A 15135-nucleotide genomic window follows, 5' to 3' on the forward strand; every position below is an offset into this window, starting at 1 on the left:
AGATGCTTAACCGGTTTAGCCACCAAGGTGCCCCCAGTTTCAGCATTCTTATAAGCTGTTAATTAATCAGTTTATAAAGAAGATATTGCTGGTAATATCTGTAATGTTTCAAAGTTTTATAGGAGTGCATTATGTAATGTATATATGTTATATATAGAGCTTTTTAACGTCCTCATATTACGTTGGTCTGCTTGTTATAAGCAAATTTTTCTTTGAAGATATTTCAGTCTGTTCTTACTGAGATTATCTTTTGTCACTTTTTACTTTGCTTTTGATAATATCTTTTTTTAATTTTTAATTTTTTAATTTTTTAATTTATATCCAAGTTAGTTAGCATATAGTGTTATAATGATTTCAGGAGTAGATTCCAGTGATTCAGCCCCTATGTATAAAACCCAGTGTTCATCCCAACAAGTGTCCTCCCTAATGCCCCTTACCCATTTAGCCGATCCAACCAGCCATAACACCTCCAGCAACCCTCAGTTTGTTCTCTGTATTTAAGAGTCTCTTATGTTTTGTCCCCCTCCTTGTTTTTGTATTATTTTTGCTGCCCTTCCCTTACGTTCATCTGTTTTGTATCTTAAATTCCTCATATGAGTGAAATCATACGATTTCTGGTTCCATCCATGTAGTTGCAAATGGCAAGATTTCATTCTTTTTGATTGCTGAGTAATACTCCATTTGTGTGTGTGTGTGTGTGTGTGTGTGTGTGTGTTTACACACCATGTCTTCTTTATCCATTCATCTGTTGACGGGCATTTGGGCTCTTTCCATACTTTGGCTATTGTCGATAGTGCTGCTATAAACATTGGGGTACGTGTACCCCTTTGACGCAGCACACCTGTATCCCTTGTAAATACTTAGTAGTGCAATTGCTGGGTTGCAGGGTAGTTCTATTTTTAACTTTTTGAGGAACCTCCATGCTGTTTTCCAGAGTGGCTGCACCAGTTTGCATTCCCACCACAGTGCAAGAGGGTTCCCCTTTCTCCATATCCTCGACAACTCCTGTTGTTTCCTGTGCTGTTAATTTTAGCCATTCCGACTGGTGTGAGGTGGTATCGTACTGTGGTTTTGATTTGTATTTCCCTGATAATGAGTGATGTTGAACATCTTTTCAATTGTCTGTTAGCCACATGTAAGTCTTCTTTGGAAAAATGTCTGTTCATGTCTTCTGTCCATTTCTTAACTGGATTATTTGTTTTTTGGGGGGTTTTGAGTTACATAAGCTGTTTACAGATTTTGGATACTAACTCTTTATCAGATCTGTCATTTGCAAATATCTTCTCCCATTCTATAGGCTGCCTTTAGTTTAGTGTGGAAGCTCTTTATCTTGATGAAGTCCCAGTAGTTCATTTTTGTTTCTGTTTCACTTGTCTTCCACTGACATGTGTAGCAACTTGCTAAAGTTGAGGTTAGAGATGTTTCTGCCTGTGTTCTTCTCTAGGATTTTCATGGTGTCCTGTCTCACATTTAGGCCTTTCAACCATTTTGAATTTCTTTTCCTGTATGGTCTGAGAAAGTGGTCCAGTTTCATTTTTCTGCATGTTGCTGTCTGGTTTTCCCAACACCATTTGTTGAAGAAATGGCCTTTTTTCAATTGGCTATTCTTTTCTGCTTTGTTGAAGATGAATTGACCATATAGTTGTGAGTCCATTTCTGGGTTTTGTATTCTGTTGCATTGATCTGTGTGTTAGTTTTTGTGCCGGTACCATGCTTTCTTTATGTCTACAGCTTTGTGATATAGATTGACCTCTGGAATCATGGTACTTTCAGCTTTGCTTTTCTTTTTCAGGATTACTTTGGTTATTTGGGATCTTTTGTGGTTCCATACAAATTTTAAGATTATTTATTTTAAGTCGATGAAAACTGCTGGTGGTATTTTGGTAGGGATTGCATTAAATGCGTAGATTGCTTTGGGTAGTATAGACATTGTAACAATGTTTGTCCTTCCAATCCATGAGCATGGAATGTTTTTCCATTTCTTTGTGTCCTCTTCAGTTTCCTACCTAAGAGTACAGATTTTCTACCCCTTTGGTTAGGTTTATTTCTAGGTGTCTTAATTTTTTGGAGAAATTCTTCGATTTACTCTTCTGCTTTGTTGTTGGTGGATAGAAATGCAACAGATTTCTGTACTTTGATTTTATATCTTGTGACTTTGCTGAATTCATGTATTAGTGCTAGCAGTTTTTTGGTGGAGTCTTTCAGGTGTTCTACATAGAGTATCATGTCATCTGCAAGTAGTGAAAGTTTGAGTCTTTCCTTGCCAATTTCAATGCCTTTATTTCTTTTTGTTGTCTGATTGCTGAGGCTAAGACTTCCAGTATTATGTTAATTAGTAATGGTGAAAGTGGACATCCCTGGCTTGTTTTTGACTATAGAGAAAAAGCTCTCCGTTTTTGCCGATATTGAGGATATTAGCTGTGGGTCTTTCAAATATGGCCTTTATTATGTTGTGGTATGTTCCATCTATCCCTACTTTGTTGAGGGTTTTTATCAAGAATGGATGCTGTATTTTGTCAAATGCTTTTTCTGTATCTGCTTACAGGATCATACAGTTCTTATCCTTTCTTTTATTAAGTGCATATTGTATCTTAATACATAATGTACATGTACATGTACATACATACATGTTGTATCTTAATAAATATATTAAGAATTTATTAAGTGCATGTTATTAAGTGCATTAAGTATCACATTGATTGATTTGTGAGTATTGAACCAGCCCTGCAGCCCAGGAATAGATTATTCCCACTTGATCATGGTGATTAATTCTTTTAATGTACTGTTGGATTTGGTTTGCTACTATCTTGTTGAGAATTTTTGCATCAGTATTCATCAGGGATATTGGCCTGTAATTCTCTTTCATAGTGGGTTATTTGTCTGGTTTTGGAATCCAGGTAATGCTGGTCTTGTAGAAGGGCTTTGGAAGTTTTTCTTCCATTTCTGTTTTTTGGAACAACTTGAGAAGAATAGGTATTAACTCTTTAAATGTGTATTAGAATACCCCTATGAAGCTATTTGGCCGTGGACTTTTGTTTGTTAGGAGATCTTAAACTACTGATTTGATTTCTTTGCTGGTTATAGGTATGTTCAAATTTTCTATTTCTTCCTGTTTCAAAGTTTTGGTAGTTTGTATGTTTCTAGGAATTTGTCCATTTCTTCTAGATTGCCTAGTTTTTGGCATATACTTTTTTTATAATCTTTTATGATTATTTGTATTTTTGTGGGGTTGTTGTGATCTCTCCTCTTTCATTCGTGGTTTTGTTTAGGTCCTTTCTCTTTTCTCATTGATGTCTGGCTAGAGCTTTATCAATTTTATTAATAATTTCAAAGAACCAGCTCTTAGTTTCGTTGATCTGTCCTACTGTTTTGTTTCTATATCCTTTATTTATGCTCTAGTCTTTATTTTCCTTCTTCTTCTGTCTAGGCTTTATTTGCTGTTCCTTTTCTAGCTCCTTTAGGTGTAAGGTTAGATTGTGTATTTAAGACTTTTCTTGCTCCTTGAGTTAAGCTTGTGTTACTATATACTTCCTTCTTAGGATTGCCTTTGCTGCATCCCGAAAGTTTTGGATTGTTGTGTTCTCATTTTCATTTGCTTCCATGTATTTTTAAAATTTCTTCTTTAGTTTACTGGTAAACCTGTGCATTCTTTAGTAGGATGATCTTTAACTTCCATGTATTTGTGGTCTTTACAGATATTTTTCTTATGGTGACTTCAAGTTTCATAGCATTGTATGAAAATATGAATGGTATGGTCTCAGGCTGTTTGTACTTGTGGAGGGCTGATTTGTGACCCAGTATGTGATCTGTTCTGGGGAATGTTCCATGTGCACTTGAAAAGAATGTATTTTGTGCTGCTTTAGGATGGAATGTTCTGAATATATCCATTAAGTCCATCTGGTCCAGGTGTCATTCAAAGCCATTGTTTCCTTGTTGATTTTCTGCCTAGATGATCTGTCCATTGCTGTGGAAGGGTTTTAAAGTCCCCTACTATTATTGTATTGTCAATGTGTTCCTTTTTGTTTGGTATTAATTGATTAATATATTTTGGTGCCTTCATGTTGGGGGCATAAATGTTTACAACTATTAGATCTTTATGATGGATAGACCCCTTAATTATGATATAATGCCCTTCTTCATCTCTTATTTCAGTCTTTGTTTTAAAATCTAGTTTGTCTGATGTAAGCATGGTTACAATGGCTTTCTTTTGGCATCCATTAAGGGCTTTTAGTCCCCTCGCTTTCAATCTGCAGATGTCTTTAGGTCTAAAATGAGTCTCTTGCAGGCAGTATATAGATGGATCTTGTTTGTTTTTGTTTTTTTTTTTTTTTAATTTTTTAATGTTTATATATTTTTGAGAGAGAGAGAGACAGAGACAGACAGACAGACATAGAGGGTGATTGGGGGAGGGGCACAGAAAGAGGGAGACACAGAATCCGAAGCAGGCTCCAGGCTCTGAGCTGTCAGCACAAAGCCCAATGCGGGGCTCAAACTCGTGAAGTATGAGATCATGACCTGAGCTGAAGTTGGATGCTTAGCTGACTGAGCCACCTAGGTGCCCCAAGGGTGTTTTTTTTTTTTTTTTTTTTTTTTTTTTTTTTTTAATATCTGTTCTGTTACCCTGTGTCTTTTGATAGGAACACTAGGCCATTTACATTCAGAGTTATAAATGAAAGATACTCATTTAGTGCCATTGTGTTACCTGTAAAGTTGGTGTTTCTGGTGATGTTCTCTGTTCCTTTTTTAGCCTTTGTTGACTTTTTAAAAAGAAATTTTTTTTTTTTTTGCCACTCAGAGAGTCCCCCTTTTTTTTCATGTTATTATTTTCTGTTTCTTTTCTTTTCTTTTCTTTTCTTTTCTTTTCTTTTCTTTTCTTTTCTTTTCTTTTTTTAAATTTGCATCCAAATTAGTTAGCATATAGTGCAACAATGATTTCAGGAATAGATTCCTTAATGACCCTTATCCATTTAGCCCATTCCCCCCTCCCACAACCCCTCCAGTAACCCTCTGTTTGTTCTCCATATTTATGAGTCTCTTCTGTTTTGTCCCCCTCCCTGTTTTTATATTATTTTTGCTTCCCTTCCTTTATGTTCATCTGTTTTGTCTTTTAAAGTCCTCACATGAGTGAAGTCATATGATATTTGTCTTTCTCTGACAAATTTCACTTAGTGTAATACCCTCCAGTTCCATCCAAGTACTTGCAAATGGCAAGATTTCTTTCTTTTTGATTGCCAAGTAATACTCCATTGTATATATATACCACATCTTCTTTATCCATTCATCCATCGATGGACATTTGGGCTCTTTCTATACTTTGGCTATTGTTGATAGTGCTGCTATAAACATTGGGGTGCATGTGCCCCTTTGAAACAGCACACCTGTATCCCTTGGATAAATACCTAGTAGTGCAATTGCTGGGTCGTAGGGTAGTTCTATTTTTAATTTTTTGAGGAACCTCCATACTGTTTTCCAGAGTGGCTGCACCAGCTTGCATTCCCAGAGAATCCCTTTTAATATTTCTTATAGGGCTGGTTTAGTGATCATGAACTTCTTTAGTTTTTGTTTGTCTGGGAAACTCTTTATCTCTCCTATTCTGAATGATAGCCTTGCCACATAAAGTGTTCTTGGCTGCCTATTTTTCCCATTTAGCACATTGAATATATCCTGCCATTCCTTTCTTGCCTGCTAAGTTTCTGTGGATAGATCTGCTGTAAATATGATCTGTCTTCCCTTGTCAGTTAAGGACTTTTTTTCTTTGTTGCTTTTAGAATTCTTTACTTGTTTGTGTATTTTGTGAAGTTGACTATGATATATCTTGGTGAGGTCAGGCTTTTGTTGAGTTTAATGTGAGTTTTCTGTGCTTCTTGGATTTTGATGTCTGTGTCCTTCCCCAGATTAGGCAAGTTTTCAACTATAATTTGCTAACATAAATCATCTGCCCTTATTCTGTCTTTTTTATCTTCTGGGACTCTTATGATATGAATGTTAGCACATTTTAAGAAGTCACTGAGTTTCCTGAGTCTACTTTTGTGAACCAGTACCTTTCTCTCCCTCTTCTTTTCAATGTCATTATTTTCCATAATTTTATATTCTGTATCACTGATTCGTTTTGCTGCTTTTGTTCATCCTCATTACTATGTCATTCATTTATGTTTGCATCTCAGTTATAGCATTTTTAATATTGGTCTGACTAGGTTTTAGGTGTTTTATCCCTGTAGTAGGGATTCACTAGTGTCTTCTATACTTTTTTCAAACCCAGCTAGTATTCTTGTAATTGTTGTTTTAATTTTTAGTTCAAACATCTCTCTTATATCTGTTTTGATTAAATCCCTGGCTCTGATTTCTACTTGCTGTTCTTTCTTTTGGGGTGAATTACTTCCTCTTGTCACTTTGTCTAGAAAAAAAATTTAAGTGGATTCTAGGTGTGTTTTGGTCTGCTTGTTAAAAGAAGATCCTAAAAAATAGCAGTTAAGAAATATGTATGTGTATATGCATTTATATGTATAAATTAAAAAGAATTAAAGTATTAAAAATAAAAAATACAAAGTAAATTAGATCCTCTTTCCCCTATCGCTGAAGCCTTGCAGCATTCTATGATCAGTAGACTTGTTTGTGCCAGGGCTTTGTGCTGGTCCTCTAGGGGAGGACCCTGTTGATCTGATTCTTAGGCCTACTTGCTCTAGAGGGGATGCATCTACATGGTGCAGGGTGGTGGGGGATGGTGGTGGCGGTGAGGAGTCAGGGCGGGGGGATAGGGGAGCTTGGTGTAGTGGCCGGTCTCCCACTGATGGTGCTGTTTAGGTCACTGAAGTGGGTCATCTGGTGGGCTCGTGGTGAAAATGGCTTTGCCTGCTGTCTCCTCTCTGGAATAGGGAGCTGTTATCTGCTGCTTCTCTGTAAGCCCTCGCAGAAGAGCAAACAGTCACCCCTCCTGTGACCCTGACTTCTGTCAGATCCCTGCCTTCACCCTGTGTAAGCTGTCCATCTGTCAGGCAGCACAGCCCTCCTGTATTATATTTCAGGCGAGGCTGTATTTCAAAACTCTAAACTTGAGAGATGCCCCACAGTGAGGCCTTGTGCTGAGTCTCTGGGGTAGGTCTTGCTGCACTGTGGCCTGTACTGGCTTGTCCCAGAAAAGGATTGTGGGATTGCTCAGTGTGGTTTGGAGTTTATGGTAAATCACAGCAGAAAGCTGGCACCAAGTTTTTCTGCCCTCAGCCAGCATGTTTGTTCCTATGCTGGTGAATTGGACAGCTCAGTGGTGCCTTAGCCTACCTTTTGCCCCTGGAGCGGCTGTATTACCGCTACCAAATGAACTCCAAGGAGGCAAACTTTTTCCCTCTATGCACCCCAGGGGATCTTCAGATGATACTGCTTGCTGTTGGGCTTCTGTCCTCCTTCCTCACAGGAGCACAATGACCCTGACCCCTGAAACTTCAGACTCTGCACTCCACTATTTATAAAAAACTTGTAGTATTTAAACCCTCTTCTTCCCTGTTGTTAGTCTTGGGGAAGAGTTTTTCCTGTGCAGTCCCCTGTGTGTGTTTTCATTCTTTATTCACTCCTCCTTTCTCTCCCCCGACTCCTTCCACTCCATGCAGTCAGGGCTCCCTCCTCTCAGCGTGCCTACAGCTCCTCTCTCCCCCAAATCACTCTGTGCAGTTCTTGTCCTCCACAAGGTGGTGGTTTTTTTCTGCCTGTGGACATGCACCTTTGTTCTCTCAGTCCTCAGATCAATTTCTAGCCTGCTGAGTTTTAAAACTCCAGGCTTTAAGGGATGTGGCGTGGGCAGCAGCCTGGGCTGGTCTTCTGGGGGAGTGTGTTGCCATGCTGGGAGTGAGACAAGCTTCACGGAGAAGAGCAGTTGTGCTACAGTGCTGCGGTGTGGGACTTGGTGTAAGCAATTTAGGCAGCCAGTGTGGGGCTGAGGTGCTTTCTGCTTGTAGTTCTGTGTGTAAGCTGAGGGGCAGGAGAAGGAAATAGCGCCAGTCTGCTCCTTTGTCCCTGGAAAGGCATCTCCTGCATGCTCACCTCTCAGAGAAATGCTCCAGGAAGAGCGAGTAATCTCCCGCCAAGTGTGTCTCAGGTGCCCCTCAAATCTTGCTTCTGTGCTGTCTGCACCCTTGGGTTGTTTGCCTGCCTTCTCTCTAGAATTAGGGCAGCACTCTAAGGACTCTATTACAGCCAAGCCTGCTAACCTTTAAAACTAGTTTTTAAACCCCACTGATTGCAAGAACTCATGAAAATCAGGCCCTCTCGTTTTCCCAGCCAGTGGGTTTGGGGAAGCATTTTCTTTGTGCGTTCTGTTGTGTTCTCTTGGCTGTCTCTCGCCTTTTTCTAAGACCATGGCTCCTTCCTGTAGCACCCACCATTGGTTTCTCCCCGAAACTACATCTCTGCCCTTCCTATCTTCCCCCATGTGTCTTCTTTCTCCCTTTACATATGCCCCAGGTATCTTTTTGACTATAATCCTCCTAGTGGGGTCAAATAGTATCTCAGTGTGGTTTTGATTTGCATTTCTTTAGTGACTAATAATGTAGAGCATTTTTTCATGTCTGTATTGGTTGTATGATATCTTCTTTGGAGACAGGTCTGGTCTATTCGTATCTTTTGTCCATTTTTAAATTATTTGTCTTTTGTTGAATTGTAAGAGTTCTTTATTCTGAATACAAGTTGCTTATCAGATGTATGATTTGCACATATTTTCTTCCATTCTTTTGGCTTTTGTCTTAACTTTTTTGATCGTATCCTTTAAAGCACAAACTTTTTAAAATTTTAATGAAGTTCGGTTCATACATGTTTTCTTTTCTTGCTTGTGGTTTTTGTGGAATAATGAAGAAGGATTTGCCTAACCCAGGGTCATGAAAACTTACCTCTATTTTTTTCTTACAAGAGTTTTATAGTTTTAGCTTTTACATTGAGATCTATGATCTATTTGGGTTAATTTTTGTGTATGATATAGGAAAGTAATCAACTTCATGTTTTTGCTTTTGGATATCTAGTTATCTCAGCACATTTGTTGAAATAAACTGTGGTTTCTTCATTGAATTGTCTTGACATTCTTCTTGAAAATCAGTTTAACACAAATATAGGGGTTTATTTCTGTGCTCTCAGTTTTAGTCCATTGATGTGTATTTCTGGTTTTACGTCAGTACCACACAGTCTTTTTTTTTTTTATTAAAAAAATTTTTTTTAGTGTTTATTTATCTTTGAGAAAGAGGGAGAGAGAAAGGGAGTAGAGGAGGGGCAGAAAGAGGCACACCAAATCTGAAACAGGCTCTAGGCTCTGAGCTGTCAGTACAGAGCCTCATGCGGGCCTAAAGTCACCAACTGCAAGATCATGACCTGAGCCAACGTTGGACATTTAACCGACTGAGCCACCCAGGCACCCTGACACAGTCTTTGTTATAGTAGCTTTGTTTGGTAGGTTTTGAATTTGGTAGCGTGAATATCAACTTTGTTCATTTTCAAGATTTTGTTTTGCTATTCTGGATTGCTTTCATTATGTACTTTGAAATAAAATTTGATTTTAAAATTTGTACTTTTAAATAAAATTATGATCTTTCTTTAAAACAATTTTTTTTAGTGTGTGTTTATATTTTTTGAGAGAGGGTGTGCATGTGTGCATGCAAGCACGGGAGAGGCAGAGAGAGAGGAGAGAGAATCCCATGTAGGCTCTGTGCTGTCAGCATAGACCCTGATGCAGGGCATGATCCCACAAACTGTAAGATCATAACCTGAGCTGAAATTAAGAGCTAGACACTCAGTCAACTGAGCCACCCAGGTGTCCCCAAATTATCTTTTCAATAATATTTGAAACCAGGTGGTAAAGTTATTTATATAGTGACTTTGAATTTAATTTAAAAATGTTATGGAAAAATGTTATGAACTAATTCTGTTCAGCTTTATATTTGCTATTAAAAATTAGCATATTCTAACCTTTTTGTTAACTTTTTTCTTTTCCTTTCTTGTATATCTTTCTCTATTCTAATATCTTAACATTTGAATAACATATTTCCAATTTGATATCACTACCTATCTCTTTTATTTGGAATTCTTTCGAATCTTTTCTTCATTGTAAGAAATGAAGCAAAGATGAGTGTATCCAGCAGGTCATCTGGAATGTTTTTATCATTTTATTAAATTACCATCACTACTATGTATTTTGGAAAATTTGAAAAATTTGGAAAAGTCTTTCAGATAAATAAGCTTATGAATACTTTAAACATGATATAGAATAACATGTAGCAGAAATATATATAGCATTGTAAAGTCTCATTTTCTTGATTTCAGTAATAAAATTTTTCACGTGAATTAATAACTCAATGTTTTTCTTTAGGCCATTGCATTACCTCCTATAGCCAAATGGCCATACCAGAATGGTTTTACATTTCATACCTGGCTAAGAATGGATCCTGTGAATAACATCAATGTGGATAAGGATAAACCCTATTTATATTGGTATGTATTTTTGTAAGTCAGTGTTACTATCTTCCTTTGAGAATGAAAGGATATTTAGAGGTAAAATGAAAATTATTCTTTATAGTTTCAGAACCAGCAAAGGTCTTGGTTACTCTGCTCACTTTGTTGGGGGCTGTTTGATTATAACCTCAATAAAGTCAAAAGGAAAAGGCTTTCAACACTGTGTGAAATTTGATTTTAAGCCACAAAAGGTATGTGATGTTAGTAAGTCGTAATTAATTTAACAAGCTATACTAGCCTTCAAAATGCTTTGTTTTAATATTAATGACATAACATGTGGTAGATCACAACTCTGTTTATTCTGTTTCAGAAAATGAAGTATAAGTCACTGGACAATTGTTAACTTCCCTGATTTGGATAATAAAAAGAATGATATTTTGTTATTCATAGAGTATTGGGATAATATCAATGAGACAATATCAATGGAAGTTACTTTAGTAGTAGTAGTAGTAGTAATATGTGTTTTCTTTTGTACCTTAAAATTTAGAGATTAATAAATGGTTCATCTGCAAAATGTATGTACATATAGATAAATAGGTAAAACAGATGTGGCAAAATGTTGACAATTGTGGTATCTAGATGGTGGAAAAGAGGGTATTTGTACTAAACTTTTAACTTTTTTGGGATATATTTGAAAACTTTCATAGTAAAGAGTTGGAAAGGTAATTTCACAGTAAGTTCTTATGTATTGAGAGTTCCCTTGATTAAATATTCCAAAGGTTGAATATTGATACTATTTTATTGATATTTATTTTATTTTTATATTTAATTGTAACTTATAGTTTAAGTTTTACTTGTTATTTTGAGTGTGGTTGAGTTATTTCAAGAATCATAATCCTTTTTTTCCCAAACTTTTTACTTATTCAGTGGTATATGGTAACTATAGTGCACATTTATAACCGATGGAAGAACAGTGAGCTTCGATGTTATGTGAATGGTGAGCTAGCTTCCTATGGAGAGATAACATGGTTTGTCAACACCAGTGATGTAAGTGGTTTGAAAAAATTATTTTAAAATATGAAAAATATATTTTACATTGAGTATAAATTTTAGAATACCACAATGGCAGAGTTAAGTTTGGCTAGAATGTTGAGTCCTTGTTAAAAAATTATTCTGGATAGGGTAAAGATGAGGATTTATAGGTAACAATGGGTATAGTTAGGAGCTCTACAGCAGAATTCTGATCATTTTTATGAATGAGTAGGATGATACATGCTTATAAATTTTGCAAATAATTCATAGCTGTTATAGATAACTATTATGTAATAATTTTTTCAGGATTGAGGAAAAGATATGTACAATTCAAATTAAATTTAAAATTTTCAATAGGAATTAAATTAAAATGTTCTTTTTTCCCCACCAATTACATTTTCAAATAGAAAACTTGAAAAATATAAATAGGAAAATGATTACAAACCATTACACCATTCACCATTAAATTCTTCTTTTATATCCTATGCTACGCATATTTATGTATTATGTAATGATAATCTTAAGAGCTTGTGTTTTTGTAACAGATAGTCTTAGGTTTGAATCCCAGCTCTGTCACTTACTGACTGTATGACCTTAATCTATTAGGCCTAAGTTTTCTCCACCTGAAAATGGGTGTAAAATAGTACGTATCTCAGAAGGTTAATGTGATAACTACATGAGATACTGTTTACAAATTAATTAGTAGAGTGCCTTGTACAGAGTAAGTGCTCAGTAAATGTTAGCTCTCCTTTTTTTTTTTTTGAAAACACAAAAAGGGCATCAGATATATATGTTGTTTTTTGGCCTGTTTTTTCCTTATGTTAACTTTTATTGAGTGCTTCTTGTACTCCAAGCATTGTAATAAATACCTTTATTTTCTAAAAGCACCAACCTTGCAAGATAAGTACTATTATAATCTCCCATTTTACAGGTAAGGAGACTGAAGCACAGAGAGATTAAGTAATTTGCCAAGATCACCAGCATGTGAAGCAGTGATTTGACTTAGGTGGATTGTCTTGAGAAGCCAAATGTTAACAACTTTTCTGTATTCCCTAATATCAATACGTATTTATTTTTCAACATTCTTTCTAATGATTTTTTTGTTGCATAACCATTTAAAGGGATGTGAAGAACTTTAGTCTTTCTTTGTGGACACGTGGATTTTTAAAATGTGGTTTGTAACCTAGATGTTAAGAGAATTTTTTTTGTTTTTAACGTTAGAAGAGATACATGCATCTGCTTTTCTGGATTTACACATTTGAGAGATTGTATTCCATGATCTCACCCATTGTCTATACCTTGATATCTGCAAAAGTCTGTCTTTACAATTTTAACTTCTCACCAAACTTACAGAACCCTGCTTCTCCATTCATGTTGGCTCCATACATATTAACTCGCCGAAAGGCAGATTATGTCCTAAACGTAACTCATGATTTTCCTTCTTATAACAAAGACTGTTCTTCCATTTGCTTTTTTGGTTACTCAAGTATGAACCTTCAGAATCCATCATGATTTCTTTGACTCTTCTTTCTTACATACACTTTGTCGTCAGATTTTATTTATTGTACTCTGGAAAACTTTGGCTTTCTCCTTTTTTATGATGTCTTTCTTGATCTCTACACTTGATAATAATGAATTAAGTGAAATGCTAAATGAATTATTTTAATTTAGCCAGATTAGAACAGATGAAACATTTATACCAAAATTTATCCTGAAACATTTAATCAATATAGGTTATTATTTCTTGAGATATTGTTGTTTTTTCTTTAATACAATCTGTTTTCTTTCACAGACCTTTGACAAATGTTTCCTGGGCTCGTCAGAAACAGCAGATGCAAATAGAGTATTCTGTGGTCAGATGACTGCAGTTTACCTTTTTAGTGAAGCTCTTAATGCTGCTCAGATTTTTGCTATTTATCAGTTGGGACTGGGATATAAGGTACTTTACTTGCTGTTCATTGCTTAACCAGTGTTAGTTGAACTTGATTTAAAGGTAGGTGATGCATGGGACAAAATTGAAAGAGTAATCAGGGACACTACAGGGAAGTCACAGGAATCTGAAGGATACTTTAAATTTTTGAGGGAAACACAGTATACTTGTCATGTGGGCCTCTATGCATACTACTAGCTCAAGTTTCAACTTGCATTCATGCTACATTTGATGATGTCAGTTTTTGCATAACTAAATTTTCAACAGTTACTGTGATTAAAAACAAGTACTATGTGGAAATTAATGTGGAAAAGGAAATGAGGATGATGGTGTGAAATCTGATTCCAAACTTGAGAGAGTTCATGCAGTGTTCAATATGCATAAAAATTAATAACTAATTTTGCTAATATAATGAAAGAGACATTTTTTCTTTTGACTTGTTCCTTAATTCTTTCAAATGGCTGTTAAATTATTAAAATATAAAGTTGTTTGAACCAAATTATTTAGTAGTATTTATTTTGATCTAAAGCACCATAAACAGTTACTGCAATGCTAAGACTGTCATGAACTAAGAAAATTTGTGGGGTGCCTGGGTGGCTCAGTTGGTTAAGCAACTTCTCTGATTTCAGCTTAGGACATTGATCTCATAGTTCCTGAGTTCGAGCCCTGTGTTGGGCTCTGTGCTGGCATCAAGGAGCCTGCTTGACATTCTTTCTCTCTCTCCTGTCTCTCTGTCCCTCCCCTGCTCCAAATAAATCAACATTAAAAAAAAAAAATGGGAATCTCTGGGTTAAGCCATTGTTACTCTAGTTTGGTTTCAGGGAGCATGTTAGTCTGCTCTGTTTTTCTGAAAACAAAACCAGTTTTCCTGAGTTGATTTACATACCATTACATTCAGTATATTTTTATTTTAATTAGTTTTGACAAAAGTGTAACTACCACAACATTAAAGAAATGGAATAATTCTGTTCCTGCAGATGTTCAGTTGTGCCCCTTCCCAGTCAGTTACTTCCACTTCTCTAACTCCACTGCATTCTTCTTGAGAGAAACTGTTAATCTGCTTTCTGTCACTAGAGTAGATTTGTTTTTCTTAAGGTTTTATGTAAGTGGAATCATGCAGCATGTGCTCCTTAGAGTTTGGTTTCTTGTGAGAGTCATCCCATGTTGTTATGTTGTAGTAGTTTCTTTCTTTTTATTGCTAAGTAGCATTCCATTGTATTAATATATCACAGTTTTTTTTAAAAAGGATTTTATTCCTTTTTTTAACTAACCACTACACCCATCATGGGGCTCCAACTTATAACCCCAAGATCAAGAGTCGCATGCTTTATTGACTGAGCCAGCCAGATGCCCCCATATCTACAATTTTTTAATGCATTCTTCTATTGATGGACATTAGGGTTATTTCCAGTTTTGGGCTGTTATGAACAAGTTGCTCTGAATATTGGTGTATAAATCTTTGTGCTGCCACATAATTTTATTTCATAAATATTTAAGAGTGGAATTACTAACTGATATGGTAACTGAAGTTGCCAAACTCTCTTCCAAGGTAGTTGTATAATTTTACATTTCTATAAGCAGTATATGAGCTTTCTACTTGCTCCACATCCTTAGCATCTTGTATTGCTGGTCTTTTTAATATTAGGCATCTCAGTGAGTATGTAGCCGTATTTCAGTTTGGTTTTAATTTGCTTATTATAATGAGTAGAGATCCCAAGCATCTTTTTTTTTTTTTGCTTATCGATCATGTT

At 36.0% G+C, this 15135-nt stretch overlaps 1 protein-coding gene across 2 annotated transcripts in view; it reads left to right on the forward strand.

Annotated features, from left to right (window-relative positions):
* The window catches only part of LRBA (LPS responsive beige-like anchor protein), a 794075-nt gene that overhangs the window by 105582 nt on the left and 673358 nt on the right, over positions 1–15135 (forward strand). For both annotated transcript variants that reach the window (XM_042935320.1, XM_042935319.1), the window contains exons 6-9: positions 10340–10461; positions 10547–10673; positions 11350–11469; positions 13247–13393. In XM_042935320.1, coding sequence (XP_042791254.1) covers positions 10340–10461; positions 10547–10673; positions 11350–11469; positions 13247–13393 — 516 coding nt within the window. The remainder of the gene's footprint in view (positions 1–10339; positions 10462–10546; positions 10674–11349; positions 11470–13246; positions 13394–15135) is intronic.

This window comes from Panthera leo, chromosome B1, assembly GCF_018350215.1.
Source record: "Panthera leo isolate Ple1 chromosome B1, P.leo_Ple1_pat1.1, whole genome shotgun sequence".
In the NCBI taxonomy this organism is placed as follows: domain Eukaryota; kingdom Metazoa; phylum Chordata; class Mammalia; order Carnivora; family Felidae; genus Panthera; species Panthera leo.